Source organism: Xyrauchen texanus, chromosome 34, assembly GCF_025860055.1.
Source record: "Xyrauchen texanus isolate HMW12.3.18 chromosome 34, RBS_HiC_50CHRs, whole genome shotgun sequence".
Taxonomy (NCBI): Eukaryota; Metazoa; Chordata; class Actinopteri; order Cypriniformes; family Catostomidae; genus Xyrauchen; species Xyrauchen texanus.
Window position 1 is genome coordinate 40,333,377 of NC_068309.1, and position 21,551 is coordinate 40,354,927.

General features: G+C 38.1%; 1 protein-coding gene and 1 long non-coding RNA gene across 2 annotated transcripts in view; one reads left to right on the top strand and one right to left on the bottom strand.

Annotated features, from left to right (window-relative positions):
- Positions 1–11,117, top strand: part of LOC127627410 (protein Jade-1-like) — a 132,754-nt gene extending 121,637 nt beyond the window's left edge. Inside the window, exon 12 of the mRNA XM_052103751.1 lies at positions 10,426–11,117. Coding sequence (XP_051959711.1) covers positions 10,426–10,922 — 497 coding nt within the window. The 3' untranslated portion in view covers positions 10,923–11,117. The remainder of the gene's footprint in view (positions 1–10,425) is intronic.
- A 6,647-nt stretch (positions 11,118–17,764) lies between these two features.
- Positions 17,765–21,551, bottom strand: part of LOC127627413 (uncharacterized) — a 49,218-nt gene continuing 45,431 nt past the window's right edge. Inside the window, exons 2-4 of the long non-coding RNA XR_007968546.1 lie at positions 19,817–19,973; positions 19,360–19,431; positions 17,765–18,187 (exon numbers count right to left, since the gene is read on the bottom strand). This is a non-coding gene — a long non-coding RNA (uncharacterized LOC127627413). The remainder of the gene's footprint in view (positions 18,188–19,359; positions 19,432–19,816; positions 19,974–21,551) is intronic.

Here is a 21,551-nt window from a genome sequence, read left to right on the forward strand (position 1 = left end):
CACACACGCCCATCGCCTCACACCCTGGGAAACTCCAGAGAAGAATAAAGTCCATCCCCTATCCAGGAGTACGGATCCAGAGCCAAAACTGTGTGTCGATGTAAGCCCCACCAGATCCAACTGGTAACGCTCCACCTCCCTCACTAGTTCCAGCTCCTTCCCCCCCAGTGAGGTGACATTCCACGTCCCCAGAGCTAGCCTTTGCTGCCCGGGTCTGGTCCGTCGAGGCCCACGGCCTTCACTGCCACCCATATGGCAGCGCACCCGACTCCAAAGCAAGTTTTAGTTAGAATTAAATGCTGTTTCGGCTAAAGCAGGTATTTACATTGTATGCTGTATGATATAAATATGAATGTTTAGATTATATTTTATCTAGTGTTTATAATGCCTCATTTTCATCATCAAAGCTTGTGCTTGCAAATATGTGTACAGGTTAAATGAGTAAAATGCACTTTAAATATGCCCATATTAGAAAATCAGCATATTATGATTTCTGAAGGATCATGTGACACTGAAGACTGCAGTAATGATGCTGAAAATTCAGCTTTGATCACAAATTGCATTTTACAATGAAAAGAGTTCAGAATATCAGTGTTGTTTCTGTATTTTGAATCAAATAAATGCAGTCTTGGTGAGCAGACGAGACTTCTTTCAACGATAGTGTAGGTCTAAAATTAAGTAAAGTCTTTATGTGAAAAAATATATAGTCAGATTACTTCTTTTAACTTAAAACTTGATTTTGATCATTAAGTCTCCTCACATTCATTCTCTATCCCTCATTGATAGGCCCAGGGGAGGGGTCTTTTGTCTCCTCAGGTGTAAATTACAATCAATATTCAAGATAGTTCATGCCTCCTCGCATATGACCTTTCTAACACTACAAGTGTCTTACAAAAGTTAAATTAGTATATTGTTTTGTATGAATGAGTGATCAGGATGGTTTTCACATCATTTTGTAGCAAAAACTCTCGGCTACAAGATCCAGTTCTCAAAAGTCTTGTGGACAAATGTTTAGTATGTGTTATATGACCTTATTTCAGTGACTTAAAATTTTTGTTTTTTCAAAAACCATGCATAAACGTTATTTTCTCAAAAATACAAACATGTCCACACATGTTGCTCACATATTGTTGTAGCCCAGTTTGTGCTGAATACAGTGTAATCAGACTTTAGCCATTAATATGTTTTTAAACAACTGAAAAAACCACAAATGTCAAGGCATGTAAAAACTTCTCCAGGTCCCAAAATACCCTCAGAACCCAGAGGGTTAAGGACTGTCCGATGGCCCGGGGCCAGTGTGAGAGAGCTTCTGGCCAGTTGCAGGAACTGTCACTTGCCCGATCGGGCCAGTGTTGTATTTCTAACATCAGTGCAAGCAAACAAGCGAGAGAGCACAAAAATTACATGGAGCGAACGAAGTCTTCTAACCGAGTGACCGCGATTGTATTTAGCTCACAAAGATGAAAGATGCACGAGCGCATAATGTACTGGACGCGCCAAGGTACAGTCGTGTGCATGCACAAGATCATGCAGACATCGAGTGCACTCTTTTAGCACTGTCCTTGCTGTTTTCAAGTGTCTTAACAACAACTATTGCCAATGTGTAGAAAATAGAAGGAAAAAAAACCCACTTAATGAATTTCATAGCGGGATTGAACGTTTTACGCAACATTTTAAGTATCCCTGCACATTCAGTGTTCACAGTGCGCGAAATCCCAAAGTTTTACATTTTTACATGTTGGTGAAAAGCAGTAATACACACATTGGAACACAAGAAATCAACAGTTTCTTTCTATAGGACTGAAAATCCATGTCTCTCCGTACATAATATATCATCATCATCTCTCTCTCTGTTCAGCGTAGTCTGTTTTTTCTTCCCACTGTAAAACAAATCACATTTTTTCTCATTAATTCGCCTTTAGAGATGAAGCGCCGAATGAGACGTAATAAACTTTGTAAACCCCAGATATACACGTGTCTGGAAATCACGAGCTGTTCAATATTCAAAATGTAAGTATACATTTAATTTGGTTGGTTTCAAAACATAATCATTAATTCGACATGATAATGGCATTTAATATGAAAAGAAGCAATATCACTATGGCTATTATTATCATCAGAGTTGTTTAGCTGCAGGGTGAAGATGAATGTTTTTTTTTTTATGAATATTCAAAACAGTCTACTTCATATCATCCTGATGAAACACCAGTTATATTTCTCATTTCTGGACCATACAGGTATTTTTGTTTTTGATCTTTATATATCAGTCAGTGTTGGTCTTGTTTGGGTCTGATTTCATGTTATATGCACATTCTTAATTCACAACTTAGGCCTAATATCTACCTACTGTATATTGCACATCACAACCCATTTAGTAGCAAGTCTGTTCTCTCAATAATCACATCTTTAACTCTGTGATTAAATCATTGATCCTTCTTATGAAAACACTACACATGGCCAAATGTTGCATGACAGCATGACTAAACTGGTGTCCGAAAACCCAACATCTGCCAACAGAACTCTTTGCTTAACCCTCTGGGGTTTGAGGGTATTTTGGGCCTTGGAGAAGTTTTGACATGGCTTGACATTTGTGCTTTTTTCAGTTGCTGATAACACCGTATTCAGCACAAACTGGGCTACAACAATATGTGAGCAACATGTATGTACATGTTTGTGTTTTTGAGAAAATAACATTAATGCATGGTTTTTGAAAAAACTAAAATTCTAAGTCCTTGAAATAAGGTCATATAACACATTCTAAATATTTATCCACAAGACTTTTGAGAACTGGATCTTGTAGCCTAGAATTATTGCTACAAAATGATGTGAAAACCATTCTGATCACTCATTCATACAAAACAATATACTAATTTAACTTTTGTAAGACACTTTTAGTGTTGAAAGTCATATGCGAGGAGGCATGAACGATCATGAATATTGATTGTAATTTACACCTGAGGAGACAAAAGACCCCTCCCCTGGGCCTATCAATGAGGAATGTGACCGAAAGAGAATGAATGTGAGGAGACTTAATGATCAAAATCAAGTTTTAAGTTAAAAGAAGTCTGACTATACATTTTCTTTACATAAAAACTTTACTTAATTTTAGACCTACACTACCATTTAAAAGAAGTCTCTTCTGCTCACCAAGGCTGCATTTATTTGATACAGTAAAAGTAAAACAGTTTTTACAGTAAAAACATTGTGTGAACCCTTTTTACAATTTAAAAGAGTTTTATAACTCATTTCATAACAGTTTTCTATCTGAATATATTGTAAAATGCAATTTGTGATTGAAGCTGAATTTTCAGTATCATTACTGCAGTCTTCAGTGTCACATGATCCTTCAGAATTCATTATAATATGCTGATTTTCTAATATGGGTGTAGGGTGCACTGGTTGTTTAGATCAGTTTTACTATCAGATATAACTAATAATTTGTAGCGTGGCCACATAAGGGGATGTTATATATATGGTTTATGACATCAAACTAATTATGTTGAGTCATTGTTGCCTATTAGTTATATTGCTTTCCCCTGTATACCTGTTATTCCCTCATCTGGTGTGTATTGTCCCTGATTTCTGTTCACGCGAGAACTTCGCGTGGATTTGCATCACGTGTTTAATCGCCACGTAAACAGGAACAATCTGTGACTTTTCTATTTAAGGAACCGGTATGCCGGTTTTCGGGGGGAACGCTCATTTACGAGAACGCTCATTCACGAGTACGCTCATTTCTATCAATCGTTCATTCACAATTGGATTTACACTGTTGACTGACCTGGAAGCGCGAGGTCGCCGATCCTCTGGAAGTATATACATTTGGCTCGCTGCCAGGATTACTTTTATTCTGAGGACATTGGTCAATCATCATTCAACACAAGATCGTGCTCATCGGACTATACGAAAACCCCGGTGAGGCTGATCTGATCACTTTTATTGACTCTGTGCACTCTGGACTTCACCTTTCCACATAAATACTTCATGTCTTGTAGTTATTGTAAATATTATATTGGGTTTGTAAATACACTTGAGTTTATTGGTTTCATCTGGGAAGAGTAGATTTTTTCTACACCATAACCTATCTATAGAAACTGGATGTTTGATCCCATTATAGTGTGAAACTCCACTTAAATATTATTGTGGAGTGTTACAAATTAATGATTATTCATTAAAGAATTTAACTCATTAAATTCTATCCTCTGGGCACCCACTCTTTGACAAGAGAAAAATGATAGTAAGTGACAGATCAAGACTCAATAAAATAACATTTTACCAAAAAATTACGATCTCATAAATCAAAACAGCAATCAGCGATCGTAGTTAAGCATACAATTGTTATCAAAACATCAAACATTCAGCATCAAATATATGATTTAGTTTTATAAGAAAAGTCACAGTTTCAAACCTAAATCTCCCAGATATCAAGTCTGTCTTGGGAAATCCTGTGTGATTTCAGTAGGGTTGTCAGCACGGAGATATGGACTGAAAATGGGCAAAGGATATATTTATTATCCATTTCTAACTGCACTTCTAAATCCTGTGCTGTCTTCACGTCTGATGGCTGAAAACCTAGGTATGACCGCTGCGGTGAGTCTATATTATGCCTTACCTCCAACCTTGAATTCATCCATTCCTGACTTACACACACAAGTTGTTCCCAGATGGGACTCCGACAATCAGGAGGAATTAAAAATGCTGATGGAAAATTGGCCTCGTACCACCTCTCAAATCTTGGGAAAACATCTGTGGAACAGCACAAAATTATACTTTCTGACGAAATGCCCATGAGATCCAGAGCTTATAGGGTCTCACCGTTCAAAAAGAAGATTATCGATGAGCAAGTAGAACAAATGCTACGAGACCATATCATCGAGCCTTCCTTCTCTCCTTGGTCATCACCTGTAGTCCTGGTCCCCAAACCCGATGGTTCCTACAGGTTCTGTGTGGACTATAGGAGGCTTAATAGTAAGACCGTACCTGACACTTATCCAATGCCAATCATTCATGACATCTTAGAATCCATGGAAGGCGCCTCCTGGTTCAGCACATTAGATTTGCAGTCAGGGTACTGGCAGGTAGAAATGGAGGAAAGTAGTAAAGAGAAAACAGCCTTCATCACCTCCCAAGGTCTATTCCAGTTCCGCTCCATGCCGTATGGATTACGGAATGCCGCTGCCACCTTCCAGAGGCTGATGGAGAAGGTCCTAGCAGAGTTGAGAGGGAAGTTTTGTTTCGTTTACATTGATGACATCATAATCTATTCAAGGTCTTTACCAGAACATGTACAACATCTGAACACCATTCTGCAAAGACTAAACCAAGCTTCGCTTACACTGAACATGAAGAAGTGTCACTTCTTTAAGAAGCAGCTGAAGTTTCTTGGACATATAGTCTCAGAGAAAGGAGTGGAGGTCGATCCTGAAAAGACCAGAGCGGTAGCTGAATATCCTCCTCCCAAAGACATGAAAGACAATTCTCTACTTTTATTCTGAGGACATTGCTCAATCATCATTCAACACAAGATCGTGCTCATCGGACTATACGAAAACCCCGGTGAGGCTGATCTGATCACTTTTATTGACTCTGTGCCTTGGGAAATCCTGTGTGATTTCAGTAGGGTTGTCTGTTTTAATTCCATTTGGGTTGGGTCCATGGGCGGGACTTCTCATCCAGCTGTGAAGCATTCTGGGAAACCGAGTTCAATGTCTCACCTTTGATCATAGAACAAAGGGCCATGAGGTCTCCGCTGCCATTTTGATTGGGTGAGGCCCTACATGGGCATATTTACATCAAATTTGACACATTTACACCCTAATACATATTTACAGGCACAAGATTTGTTGTTGATAATGAGGCAGCATGAACACTAGTTAATATATATTCTAAACATTCATATTATTTTTACATCATATTACATATCATATTTATATCATACAGCATACAATGTAAATACCTGCTTTAGCCTAAACAGCATTTAAATGTAACTAAAACTTGCTTATTAGGACATATTTCAAATTTCAGTACTCTGAATCCTGGCTGGCAAGTCTGGAAACAGTTTCACTAGTAAAATATGTACATGTTTATATAAAATAGCATGTTAACTAATGAAAACTAGATGACTTACTCGTCCGAAATTGTATCCTCGGCTGGATCAAATCTCTTCAAAATACAAACGTTCATCGGAGTCCCGCTCTTCTTCTGAGGAAAATGTTAACCCTTCGTCACTATCCAGGACTTTCCTTGCCTGTGTATCATGCTGAAAAGTGAATGAACTTTGTTTTTAAGACACAGTCGGGGATGTTTACCATTTGCATTGATCGTCTCAGCACATTAGCATATGAATAGCGCGCTCTGCTGGTTGGTGGGATCACATTAGAGATAATGAGTTGAGCCAGAAGAAACTGTACATCACTTTGTTTCATACAGATTGCATTGCAGGAGAATATTTGTTTTAAGTTTGAATTATTTTATTTAAAAGTAGACATTTTAAGCTTTCTTTAGACATATGTTTCATGTTTGTGTGATAAGTATTCACGGAGTTTCAGTTCATTTTTGTGACGTGTTTCAGAAATATGCTTGTGAACACAGAGACTGCTGAAAGCTCACCCTTTTTATTTTCTTTATTTTACAAAAGCACAAGATTTAGTTGTTATTGTGAGTGAACACAAATAAAAGTAGACCCTTTATAGTCTTATACTTATCTGTATGCCCCAAAATGACGGAGTATTTTACAGTGCATCTGGAAAGTATTCACAGCTCTTCACTTTTTCCACATTTTGTTATGTTACAGCATTATTCCAAAATTGATTAAATTAATTATTTTCCTCACAATTCTAAAAAAAAATAAAAAATACCCCATAATGACAACGTGAAAGAAGTTTGTTTGAAATCTTTGCAAATTTATTAAAAATAAAAAAATATAAAAAATCACATGTACGTAAGTATTCACAGCCTTTGCATGACACTCAAAATTGAGCTCAGGTGCATCCTGTTTCCACTGATCATCCTTGAGATGTTTCTACAACTTGATTGGAGCCCACCTGTGGTAAATTCAGTTGATTGGACATGATTTGGAAAGGCACACACCTGTCTATATAAGGTTCCACATGTCAGAGCACAAACCAAGCCATGATGTCCAAGGAATTGTCTCGAGGCACAGATCTGGGGAAGGGTACAGAAAAATGTCTACAGCATTGAAGGTCCCAATGAGGGTAAATGGAAGAAGTTTTGGAACCACCAGGACTCTTCCTAGAGCTGGCCGCCCAGCCAATCTGAGCGATCGGGGGAGAATTTACATTTATGCATTTTATCCAAAGCGACTTACAGAGCCCTTATTACAGGGACAATCCCCCTGGAGCAACCTGGAGTTAAGTGCCTTGCTCAAGGACACAATGGTGGTGGTGGCTGTGGGGCTCGAACCAGTGTCCTTCTGATTACCAGATTGTGCCTGGGGAAACAAAATTCTCTGATCTGATGAAACAAAGATTGAAAACTTTGTCCTGAAAGCACCGCTCATCACCTGGCCAATACCATCCCTACAGTGAAGCATGGTGGTGGCAGCATCATGCAGTGGGGATGTTTTTCAGCGGCAGGAACTGGGAGACTAGTCAGGATCGAGGGAAAGATGAATGCAGGAATGTACAGAAACGTCCTTGATGAAAACCTGCTCCAGAGCGCTCTGGATCTCAGACTGGGGTGAAGGTTCATCTTCCAACAGGACAACGGCCCCAAGCACACAGCCAAGATGACAAAGGAGTGGCTATGGTACAACTTTTTGTATGTCCTTGAATGGCCCAGCCAGAGCCCAGACTTGAACCCGATTGAACATCTCTAGAGAGATCTGAAAATGGCTGTGCATCGATGCTCCTCATCCAACCTGATGGAGCTTGAGAGGTCCTGCAAAGAAGAATGGGAGAAACTGGCCAAAAATAGGTGTGCCAAGCTTGTAGCATCATACACAAAAAGACTTGAGGCTGTAATTGGTGCCAAAGGTGCTTCAACAAAGTATTGAGCAAAGGCTGTGAATACTTATGTACATGTGATTTTTATTTTTAATTATTTTTTTTTTTATATATATAAATTTGCGTATATTGACCCCAGAGGGTTAAAAACACATGTGTTAATGGCAGGACGGCTGAGGTTAATATGATGTATTTATGAATTATATCTATAAAGCACTTAAATGGAATAAGGTATAAATCATATCTTGCAAATTATAAATGTGATTCAATTTGGGGGGACATTGTATTAAAAACACATGTATGAATAATTATGTAAAAAATTATTATCTGACACATTTTTAAAGCCATAATTATTGTGTTGGGGCCAGTGAAAATGTTGGCAGGACCAGTAAAAATATGAAGCACTGGACCAACTGGGCCAGTAGAAAAAATCCTTACCATTGAACCTGTGGTTGGACGAGCAGTTGATTTGTTGATCATCTTGGCTCATATCTTGTGATAGTCATTTCCTGGTGAGAAACAGACCAACATGCATCTCCTTTTTCACTATACATCTTGATATTTGGGCCGAGAGGAACAGTGCAGGCTACAAGAATATGATGCTCTGATAAAGCACACGGTTGCCAGGTACTCAATCTAGATATAAGTGTCATCAATAAGACATTTTCAATTTTGTGTATATCATCAACATTTTGACAACCACAGTACAGAGGCATAAAACATTTTTTTAGATGCTAACAGTTTTGTACATGTTGCACGTTAACTTGTATTAAACACAAAACAATCTTTGTAATAAAAAGTCTTTGCTCATAGTGCTGTTCTTCATTCTCAAAAGGATATCGTTGCAAACAGTTCTATCGTCTTCACTCTTCACACATTCCCACTTTGTTCCATGATTGATATACAGCAAAGTTCCGGAAAACATTTTTGTCTTCACATATGTTAATGTTGAGCCATCTCTATTGTGAGTGAGCATGAGTGGCTGTGCTTGACATTTTCCTGTCTTCCTCATTCCCACCAACTAATCTCCCACCTTTCTACTTATTTTCATGCCTATTTCAAGTCTGAGGTGTGAACGACTGGTGCTGAGTTAGGGGGGATTCATGACAATTAAATTAAAGAATCTGTGATTTAGTTTGATAATGTGTGAGGTTGGTGTGGTATGGACATACTGTATTATATATGTTCTAAACTATGCTGTCTGCGCATGATTAAACTGTCTGGTTTAACCATTGAGTAATTGGTTCTTTCAGATGTGTAGCTGGGTTTACTTTGCAAATGTCCCTGCAATAATCCAAATAAATAGGTGGTGTATAATAAGAGATGCTCCAGCATAGGGCACCACACTACTTATGCACTAATAGTGAAGTAAATAGGACAGAAATATATTACTTTTGCATAATACAAATCTAATCTTCTTAATAATATTGATAATAATACTCATTGATAAGTATTATATTCTAATAATAATATATATATATATATTTTTTTTTATTATAGAGTATTAAATTGGGTTCTAAAAAAATCTTTGGATGCATTTTTAATGCACAAAAATGCTTAAAATGATATGAAGGTAAATAATGATTTTTGTCAAGCTACTATTATCATTGTAAATTGAAATGTAAATATAAAAGTACATAGCAACGAAAATGATTAAGTCTTATTCTCCTGTGGAAAAAGTGTGGGAAACATGCCTTTATACATTTGAAATAGATTTTTATTTAATGCCTTCAAAAATATTGATGAATTGATGGTTCCTCTGATGGTTCCTCTAGCCGTTTCAGAGCAAATACATATTTCCGAGATAAATATTGAAGTTCATAAATAGGCTGAAAAATATCGAGATATCATTTTTGAAGCCATGTTGCCTAGCCCTAAACCTCAGTCATTCAAATGCTCCCAAATGCCAATTGAAGTTGCTCTTTTGGTGGATATGAGTCTGGTAGATCGAATTCCTCTGATATTTCGGAGTTCATGCAATAATGAAAATATAACATTATAAAAAAAACTGTTCAAATGTGTATTTTGGGCTGCAAGTTGACATTTAAACATCAAGAGTAAGGACTGATTTAAGTACACATAGCAGTTGTTTTAAGTCCGCTTGTCTGAAAGTCAGATATTCATTCAGTGAAGGATTCATTCATTATTAAAAGAACTGGCTCATACAAGTCATTTGTTTGTAAATCGGACTATACTAGTCACACTGTATGTTTACTTTTGAGTACAGTCAGCAAATACATTGCAATAGAAAGACATGTTGTTTTGGTGTTTTTATCCCATCACATGTAATCCAGACTGCAAGCTCTCAACTAAAATATCCTTTGTTTTGCTGTGGTGAAGGAAAAACTGGTATAAGAAATGTTTGAAGTAGACATGATTCAGTTAGGTATTGAACTTAACTTCCTGGACATAAATTCCTGAATGTACAGTATATCCTCAGTGTCTGCTGTCTCTTCCACAGGTTTTTCCAAATCATTCCCTTTGGAAGGTTCACTGTTTGACAGCTGGCTGGCTCAGTCTGTCCACATCAGTGCTGACAACATGTTAAGCCGCTGGTCAGGAGAGACCAGGTCAGACCAGCTGCTGCAACGTGAGGAGAACCTGCTCAGCCTCATGATGGACCACTCCATCAAATCCACCTGGAAGACACCACAGTTAGGCCGCAGGACAAGGGGCCGCAGGAAGACCGGCTCGCTTCCACGGACCAGATCCACCGTTACAGGCAAGATTTCAGCCGGGGGCCGGCAAGGAGAGCGATCGCGTCACCGTTGCGCATGCAGCGGCGAGGGCAAACATGACCCTCTGCAGCCTCCCTGCTCCAAAATGGACTCTTGTCACATTTCTGAGGATTGCAGCTCTTGTGATGCTGCTGTGAGCACTGGGACCACTTCCTCACGCCCTGACACAGATGTTGGCAAGAGCCGAGACAGGGCAAGTCACGCTTTAAAAGTCACATGACAGTGGTCTCGCCACAGAATGGTGCTGGGAACAACTTGTCAGTACAGGAAACTGAAACGGACATATTTCTCCGACGTAGAACACAGTGACCCAGATTTGCGCTCCAACAGCCGAAAATTTAGCTTGCCCCAACTGCATGCAGGGAATGAGGAAGTAGTGTGGCAAAGCATACTCGCCTCCTAAAACCATCAAATCACACAATGCTGACATTGTTTTTGGATGCCACGGTACCATTACTATAGTATATGCAGTACTTCATCAATAGGACATGCCAATTTCTAGATACATAAACTGTAATAGCTTGTGAAATCTTTTTTCTCTATTTCTTTGTAAGTCAGTTCCCTACATTTCTGCAAGCATTACTATTTGCGCTTGACAAAACAAAACCGAAAACAATGCTTGGTTTGTGGAAATGAAATCTCTGTGGGATGTGTCGTTTTGTGAACCAATGGGATCTGTCCTGGATTAGGGCTGATGACGTGGGCATTATCACAGTCTGCTTTTCAATGAATATGTTGTTTGTCTGCAGAGGATGTGGCTTATACAGCCACTCATTTTATAATGATGTACAGAGAAATGGTGTATGGTGCATTTTTGAAAGCACAAATAGTGATGGGGAATGTAGCACACACGTACCTGTCATACCCAAGTGCTTCATTTGCAATGACTGAGACAGGACTAGACATACCAGTGTACCAAGTGTACACTCCAGCCCAATACACACTAGACCACCGCCAGTGCAGCCCTTTAAGGCTTCATTCACACCGCAATCCAAGGTGTCCATTTCTGATTTAAATGCACTCCTAAAACGACCCATTTGCTAATCTGACATGTTTATCAGAGGTAAACAAATGGAGTCAATGCTAGACTAGATTTAGCTAAAGACTGCCGATAAATTGCATGTGGATTAATTATGAGATCTTCACCATCTTTATAGATGCATTTACTGTTGACAAACAAACGCTCCAAGGTTCATATAGCCCTCTGGTATAGAGTAGTTTTAGATGATCACTTCATTCAAAATGACCAAAAAGTGCTGTTTGTGGGTTTGAAACCCCCTGTGTTTGGCCTTCTTTAGATTTCAGTTAGGACCAGTGGACCAGGACAAACTCATCAATTATGAAATGTGGCAGATGACCATCATTGTGAGCGCCTCTGCACTATTAAGACCTGATTGTCCTGCAGCTGCTGTTGGTAAATTTTGAATAATCTTGATCTGAATCTTTTTTTTAATTTCTAAATCACAATTGCTTTGACAGATATGAGGCCAAATAAGATCTAATGGTGATCTTATATAAACACAATCTCCTCGTAGAATCTAATGCGATGAACACGACCCCTTCTCGCCACCACCGCAACACATATTAACCTAAACATGTGACTTTCATTACATTTGAATATTGAATAATTCAAATATTATTCACTATTATTATACTGTGTAATACTGTTATTTTATAATTCACAATTTGAGGAAAAAGTAAGCAAAATGTTTTGCACTTAGACAGTTCAAGACTTTCTTGCGCACTTCATATGATGTTTCATGGGTGTCATTTCCCGAATGACAAAAAAAAACGACATTTACATTTGTGCATTTGGCAGATGCTTTTATCCAAAGCGACTTACAGTGCACTTATTACAGGGACAATCCCCCCGGAACAACCTGGAGTTAAGTGCCTTGCTCAAGGACACAATGGTGGTGACTGTGGGAATTGATCCAGCAACCTCCTGATTACCAGTTATGTGCTTTAGTCCACTACGCCACCACCACTCACTTGAAACTGATTTTAATTGGATTTCAAACCACATATGGATGGAGTTTTGATTGAGTTTGTAAAAACAGGAATCTCTGAGTTTGCTGTCCAGACTAAAAACAACTAAATGGATTTAAGTTGTATGTATGCTAAAAAAAAACAGATTTTTATGCCTGTGAAAAAAGCCTTTAGTACATCTTCATGCCAAAGGTAAATGTAGTGCACAATTATGATGAATATCACGTTGGATTGACGTAAAAATGACATGAATTGCAACTGGACTGTTTGCATTCAAGTCACAGTGCAAAACATAAGATACATATCATATTTATTTCTGCATATGAAAGTGACAAGATCTGAATTGAAAATGTCAGATGTGATTATTTTTATATTTTTTTAATATACAGCTCACACTGTCATCCAAAACCAGTTCTGTGTAACACCTGAGGGAGAGAAATCTGATTTGGCCACGTTCAGCTGCGGTGTGAACACTGGCTTTTGTTCGGAAAAAATCATCCACAATCTCCTGTAAAATAAGCGTGCCTTCTTTAGCTCCCCAAAATAAGGTCACAATCGGCTCGTTTAACCTATTCAATACATTGATGAACATCTTCATTTGAAGTGTTGAGGTTTAATGCAGTGCCTAGAAAATCATAGAAATACAAATACCAGACCGTTAACCAGCTTCAATGAGTACTTTATTGAACTGTACAATTCCAAAGTATTGTCAGTCATTGCTAATTCATATACGGCTGATGTAATGAATCAACCCATTGTGTTTATCTCAGGGTTACAAAGTAGAAATGATGGGAATCATATTCATGTCAAAGTGTACAGTGTTTCTTATCATGCCTAGTGAACAGCTTTGTGACCCTGGTAGATGGATGTATATGGAATGCAAAGGATGTAAACACTCCTGGACGCATCATCGATCAGAGGCTCAGTGATGTCTTTCATTTTCAAATATGCTCCGTTTATTACAAACAGATATGATGTTGTCAACCCTTAAACATACGGAAAGGTTAGTTCACCAAAAAATGATGAACACAAATGATTTATTCCAAACCATATGTCTTTCTACAGTAGAAGACAACAGGAGATGTTTGGCTGAATGTTTATGCTGCTTTTGTTTTTTTCATACAATGAAATTGAATGCTAACTAGGCGATGGAAAAAGCACCATACAAGGATCATAGAAGTAGTCCATAAGATTTGTGTCTTCTGAAGTCATTTTCCCAGCTACAGCAGCTCTAATAAATACATTTGTGCATGTTTATATTTAAACACGACATGTCATGGTAAGTTTGATGTCAATAGTCGGTTTTCCATTCACATATTTTAATCAGATTTTTGGGTCTTCTGACTTCCTGAATGTACTGAATGATCAATTTATTCTTCCATCAATACAAGATCTCGGCTGAAAATTAAAGCAACTCTGGATGGAAATAAATGTTGTGATGCTGCATGTGTTTGTCGAAACAATGCCACGATGAATGCGCACCGTAATCAAAGTTAAAGACAGTCCAACAAAATATTAGAATATGTGACTTTTTTTTTTGGTCAGGCAGTGTATATTAAAGAAAAGAGCCACCGTGGAAGCCACTTGGAAAACAACTTCCATTTTGTGCAGTTTCCCCAGGAGTGACGATTTTGTCCTCTTGAACACATGGCAAGGAAATGCTGCTTTATTCGCAAATTGTTTTGTGATATTCCGAATTTCTCACATATGAAATTCTTAACTTGGATGGAAACATTGCCAATGTCACCAAATGACATTTAGCATGTGTCATATCTTAGACTCTTCAGCACACAGCGCTGTCGTGTGACTTGAGAGGACTTGAACTACCGGGATCAAGTCTTATTGACCTATCAGGGTATCTACATTTATTTTGACGTTTGTTCAATGAGTTGGTTGCTGGTATCTTAATCCAGTGAACAGCCTTGTTTTAATTTGCATTAAATTCAATATTTCATCTACCCTGACTAAGGCCTGTGGTGCTTTTTGTATGTTTTCATTGTATGGAAAAGAGCAGTGTGAACATTCTGCTTAACGTCTTGTTTTGTGTATTGCATATGAAAGTCATACAGGTTTGGAACAACCCGATGGTGAGTAAATGATGACAGAATTGTCATTTTTGGCAGAACTATCCCTTTAAACTGCTTGACTCATCCAGCCGAATCAAGCGGCTCTCTGACTCTTCCTTCAGTTTGTCTTACAGTGGTTAAACACTCTGTTCATATCTCATGTATACACCGCACACAGACATGGATACTGTGCCTTTAGTGATCTAGTTTAAACCCATTTGTAAGGGTTCATGCTGCTTTTTCATGCCCAGTTGCCGTTTGAGTACCAAAACTGAAACATATACTCGGATTACTGCTTGACCACTGTACGTGTTTAGCATTTGTCAATACAAGTTTTTCTACCCACAAACCCTCAAACCGCTGCTGTACCAGAATAGAGTAACATGAAAAATCCCATCATTACACGTGTATTTGTGGAGAGTGCTGACGGCTCCGAACACAAAGGCTAACTACTGCACATGTTAGTCTTTAGATCACCACTTTTACTTTTTCCTGCAATGTAGAAAGGCAGAATATCATGAAATCTTTTCTGCGGGTTTGATCACTTCGTTATAACCACAGCATGGGTTTAAGTTTAATAGGAGATGTTTATTGGCCAAATGAGGTCAGTGACGGCAATTCATTCCTCTGATGGAATTTATTATTCACCTCACAATCAAAAGGAAAAAAAATCATTTTCTAACTCTGGTATAATCCTTATTCATGCAGCTTTCACATTAATTGACAGACTCTTATTTTATAAATTCATTTTTTAGACCGCAGGACCATTTCAATAAAGTGGTCAAAAAATGGCCCGTGATTAAAAATATGTTTTGCATTAATACATTATTTTTGTGACAAAATAAATATCATTAGCATAATGCTTGTAATCCAGAAATGAAAAAAAGTGGGGTTAACTATAGACCTGTATGTTTCTTTTCTTTGCGGGATTTAATCCAGTCTCAATAAACCTCCATGAACTGGAGGCTCATCCGCCGGTAATGTTGTGTGCTCGTCAGGAGAGAGATTTACCTGCTCCAACACATTTTTGTTGTCATATGATAGTGGGCTTTAGGTCCATTTTCTCTCCCGCCTGTTTAATATTGAATATTGAATATCAGGAGCATTCTGGTGTTTTGTTTTTCTTCTTGAAGGAGTAGATCAGGATCTGGAGAGGATTATCATATGAATGTTGCAGGAGTTTCTCCTTATCCTTATAGTTTTCAACATTCGTTGAAACATATATGAACATAGAACAAAGAAGAGCTGTTTTAAATTATTTTAGTTTTTTGCTATATTTATTTTCTTGTATTGGAAGTATTTTTCTTCAGTGAAAAAAAAAAAACATTCTCTTTTTGTAAATGTTTCCATGTTAAGCAGTCGTATAGAGCAATATAATGTTCATGTGACTGTATTTGCATGCTCTTTATGATGCTTTAATCATCGGCAGCACTCAGTTGTGTTCGACCAGTGCAGTCAATAAATTTGTGCTTCAAATCCTCACATACCCGTGCTGCTGCAGTCACTGCACAACATGCTCATCACGCACCCCACACATTACTGCGGTTTACACTAAAGCATGACTTGTTCAACTTTAGACCCAAGGGTTATAAATTGCAGCAGTAATCTATATTTTTATGAACAGAAATGGGATGCTTGCTTGTATTAGAAATAAAGTATAAATATATCTGCAAGCAGCAATTATGGGGTACACCAATGGCAATAATGTTTGTTTGCCTAAAAGGATCTCCAGTATAATCAAGGTTGTTTAAAAGCCATATGTAGAATTTCTTAAAACATACATAAAACTGCTTGTAAATTTTGATCAATAGATGGCGCTGTCACAAAAGGTATATGGTATTATCAGGCCATGGTTGCAAGGACATGCAAAGTTTCATGTCAGTACATTAAGCAGTGCAAAAATACAGCCTCAGATCCTTTGGCATCAATAATGTATTACGCAAGAACGATTTGGTCTATCAAAATGCTTTTAATAAAGTTTTTTCCAGCATGTCTGAAGATGATCTGATCAAAATATTGTAGGAGCTACATAGAGATATGGATATTTAATTGATAAAGTTTCAATAAAATAAAAAAAATGGCAGACAGGAAGTATGGCTGACTGTGGCAAAATGGGTATTATTTTACTTTGCATGACCCAGGGAATGTAAAGAAACCAGTCTTCGTGTAATTCAGTTTGGCAGACATGTGCAAAATGGTATCTTACAGCACCTTTAAGTTAGTACCGTATTTTTAAAAGAATTGTTAGTCTTTATACAGTGCATCCGGAAAGAATTCCCAGCGCTTCACTTTTTCCAAATTTTGTTGTTACAGCATTAGTCCAAAATGGATTAAATTCATTATTTTCCTCAATTCTACAAACAATACCCCATAATGACAACGTGAAAGAAGTTTGTTTGAAATCTTTGCAAATTTATAAAAAAAAAATAAATAAAAAAAATTCACATGTACGTAAGTATTCACAGCCTTTGCATGACACTCAAAATTGAGCTCAGGTGCATCCTGTTTCCACTGATCATCCTTGAGATGTTTCTACAACTTGATTGGAGTCCACCTGTGGTAAATTCAGTTGATTGGACATGATTTGGAAAGGCACACACCTGTCTATATAAGGTCCCACAGTTAACAGTGCATGTCAGAGCACAAACCAAGCCATGATGTCCAAGGAATTGTCTGTAGACCTCAGTGACCGGATTGTATTGAGGCATAGATCTGGGGAAGGGTACAAAAAAAAATGTCTACAGCATTGAAGGTCCCAATGAGTACAGTGACCTCCATCATCCGTACACTGTTAAAAATGTTCCTGTAAAAAAAAACAGTAAAGAACTGGCAGCAGGTTAGCCAGCAAGTTACTGTAAAATTGACGGTATCTTGCTGTAGCTGAAATTTACAATTTCCTGCTGTTTTTGCAAATAAAGCATAAAGCTGTTATTTTACTACCTTTACAGTAAAATACTGACAAAAGGATCAGCAGTTAATTACGATTTATTTGCACTTTTTCCTCGAGTTATATTTACAGGATTTTACTGTAATCTACAGTACAAATACACTACATGCCACTGTATGAGCTATTGAGTAATGGATTGCTAGCAAAAAGGACTACAATTTGTTTACCTTTTTTTTCTAAACCTTTTTTTACTGATTGGGGTAAATAAACGTACATTTCAGCCATATAAATAATACATATATATTATAACAAATAATGTAAATAACTGAGAAAGTGGCTGAATGAATGACTAAAAGTGTGTGTGTGAGACTGGGTTCACTGACTTATATAAAGTCCCACTCAAAGTCCATTTGTTTCTTTAGTCTGGAGACACGAGGGTTGATTGATGTCATCTTTTTCTGGGCAACTTTCCCCGTATGCTTTGACAGGACTTTGCCTCTGCCATCCTTGATGCTTCTCTCAGGATTTATCCTGATGAAACGCCTGAAAATAAATGTGTGTTCATAATTAGTATGGATAATTATATAAATATAGCAAAGTCTAATTTTGTATCAAGAAAACTGCCCTTTACTACAGTAATGTTACATTTTAGCATCTTTCTAGGAGTTATGCATTGTCACTGGTAAATCAATATATAAACATAAAGCTTTGCACTGATTAGTGTCAGGAGAGTTTTCTTAAAGGAATAGTTCACCCAAAGGTACAAATTCAAAAATAATTTACTCACCTTAATGCCATGCCAGATGTGTATGATTTTCTATCATAATCAGAACACAAATGTTGATTTGTTTTTAGAAGGAAATAGGGTTCTGATGTGCGTACAATGTAAGGGAATGAATGCCAAAACTATGAAGTTCAAAAAACATAGAAAAGCAATTCAATGACTCCAATGATTTATTAAATGTATTCTGAAGTGATATCATTGGTTTTAGTTGAGAACAGACCAAAATGTAACTCCTTTTTCACTGTACATCTTGCAGCTTACAGGCATGATCGATTTAAAGCTTGATTACACTTCCTTGTGTCATCTAGCGGTTCTACCCATGTGTCAAGCACTAGGACGTTTAATCAAGCTTGAAATCATGATCGCCAAGGAGACTGCTGATGTCAAGATTTATAGTAAAAAAGAAGTTAAATTTTGGTCTGTCCTCACCCAAAACTGATGAGATCGCTTCAGAAGACATTTAATAAATCATTGGAGTCGTTTGAGTTGCTTTTCTGTGTTTTTTAACTTCATAGTTTTGGCACCCATTCACTTGCACTTTATGCCCCTCAGAGCTTGGATTTTCTTCTCAAAGTCTTCATTTGTGTTCTGCTGAAGAAGAAGAAAAAAAAAAAAAAAAGAGTCATATATATTTGGGATAGTATCAAGGTGAGTAAATAATGAGATAATTTAAATTTTTGGGTAAAAAGTTTCTTTAAAAAGCTCCAGCAATTAGATCTGTGGGCAGTTGTACGTGACCAGTGAAATGAGACGTGAGCAACACAAGGTCCTCAAAATACCCACATCACACAGCTGAAGGATGTAAGCATCTAAACAGCTAAACTTTGAATGAATTCTAGTGTGCATGCAGCATAATCTTGGTACTGAAGATTTAAGGTGTAGTTAGTAGAAAAGGCAGCAGCAAGCCCAGACAGAAAAGTTGGATGGATACCTTCACAAATGATGTGCCCCTCAAGGCGGATCATCCAGTGGTGAATACATCTTCCCGGTGTTTCACCTGAAACTTTACAAAGAAACCCCATATCAGCACTGACATTAAAAAAATGATTAATTTGCCAATGTCACATTGTAAATGAACGCAAGGGACACTGACATATTTTACCCATTCACAGATGAGCTCTGTTCTTTAACATAAGAAATGCATTTTAATATGTTGATCATGGACTGGTCGGGACAGATATTAATGTCAAAATGTGTAATTTGCTGAAATGCAGAAAACACCCTGGTGGCTTTTGTAATCATCCATCGTCAACCGCTTATCCTGTGTACAGGGTCGCGGGGGGCTGGAGCCTATCCCAGCTAACACTGGGCGAAAGGCGGGGGACACCCTGGACAGGTCGCCAGTCCATCGCAGGGCCACACATAGACAGACATACACTCACACTCACCTCCACATCCACATCCACATCCACATCCACATCCAGGATCCAGGAAAAGGCATGTGGAGTCATGTGGGCCAGGAATCGAAACGCCAACCCTGCGATTAGCGGCCAACCTGCTCTACCACCTGAGCCACAGCCGCCCTGTATAAGGGTAAGAACCCCCCTAGAATGAGAATTAAAGGAGGCTGAAACACTTGCCCTGGCCACTCTTCCTCACCATAGCAACATCCCCTGGAACTTAGTGAGTTTCCGGAAGAAACAGTATTTTAGCTTTCATTTGTCTTATTCTGTTTATCACTTGCTTTAACTTTACAATCTTGTTTAGAATTCTCACGTTCCAGGAAGTAAATTGAATATCAGATAGGGAAACCATTATTACAATATATACATATTACCAGTCTTGTAGAGAGGATTAATACCAAAGAAGACATATATATTCTTCTTGTGAAGGAGAGAGAAAAAACAAAAAGGAAAACCCATAATATATAGACACATTACAGCCGAACAGAACAGTCAGCCAACTAACAGGTATTTCCCCAAACAAAATACCCTCTTCCCTTCCCCAATTAAACACTTCCCACGGACTTCTCGAAAGAGCCTGATTATGGAACTTTGCTGGCCCACCCCCGAACTCTTTGCGTTGAGGAACAGCTTGCCTAGTCGCCGGAATCGAGTTCCGCAACAGTAAAAAATGTCAACCCAACATCAAGAACAATACATTATAACATATAACTTATCAGTAACAAAGCCAGTGAATTGCTTACGTTCCTGGTCCCAAAGAACTGGCGAATTCGACAAGAGAGAAACTTGATCTAGGAATGCAAGAAATTCTTACATCAATGGAAGGTCGCTTTTTCTCTGATGATGAAACTGAGAATAGATACTAAGGATAAAATATTTACATGTCCACAACAAGCATTGTCCTTCATAAAGTCATTGTAATGAGTAAGCCATGGTATGATTCTCATGTTGCTGCCAAGTGAGCCTGACTCATTGCACATTCACTTGACTGTCCGAGGAAGCTTGGCACCTTTTGTGTTTCTTTTTGTGCTGTTCCGCCTAACGGCTGGAGTTTGTTTTGTGGAACAACACTCCTTCAAGAAACATTTGCATTGACGTTCTCGTCCAGGCTGGGAATGGATGTTAAGTTTGGCCGCAAATAATTTACTTGTCCCCAACAGACTTGTGCCTCCTATTGGCTGGAATTAGTTTTTTTGTAGAATTTTTTTTGTAGGACATTGGAAGGATTAGGTCATCTGCTGCACTCATATAACAGCCAGCTCACTGAACATTTGTTTGACTATCCAAGGAAACTGAATGGACCTTTGTGTGTGTGTGTGTGTGTGTGTGTGTGTGTGTGTGTGTGTGTGAGCATGTATTTATCACTTTGTGGGGACCAAATGTCCCCATAAGGATAGTAAAACCTGAAATTTTTGACCTTGTGGGGACATTTTGTCGGTCCCCATGAGGAAAACAGCTTATAAATCATACTAAATTATGTTTTTTGAAAATGTAAAAATGCAGAAAGTTTTCTGTGAGGGTTAGGTTTAGGGGTAGGGTTAGGTTTAGGGGATAGAATATAAAGTTTGTACAGTATAAAAACCATTATGCCTATGGAAAGTCCCCATAAAACATGGAAACACAACGTGTGTGTGTGTGTGTGTGTGTGTGTGTGTGTGTGTGTGTGTGTGTGTGTGTGTGTGTGTGTGTGTGTGTGCTGGTTCCGCTAGCGGCTGGAGTT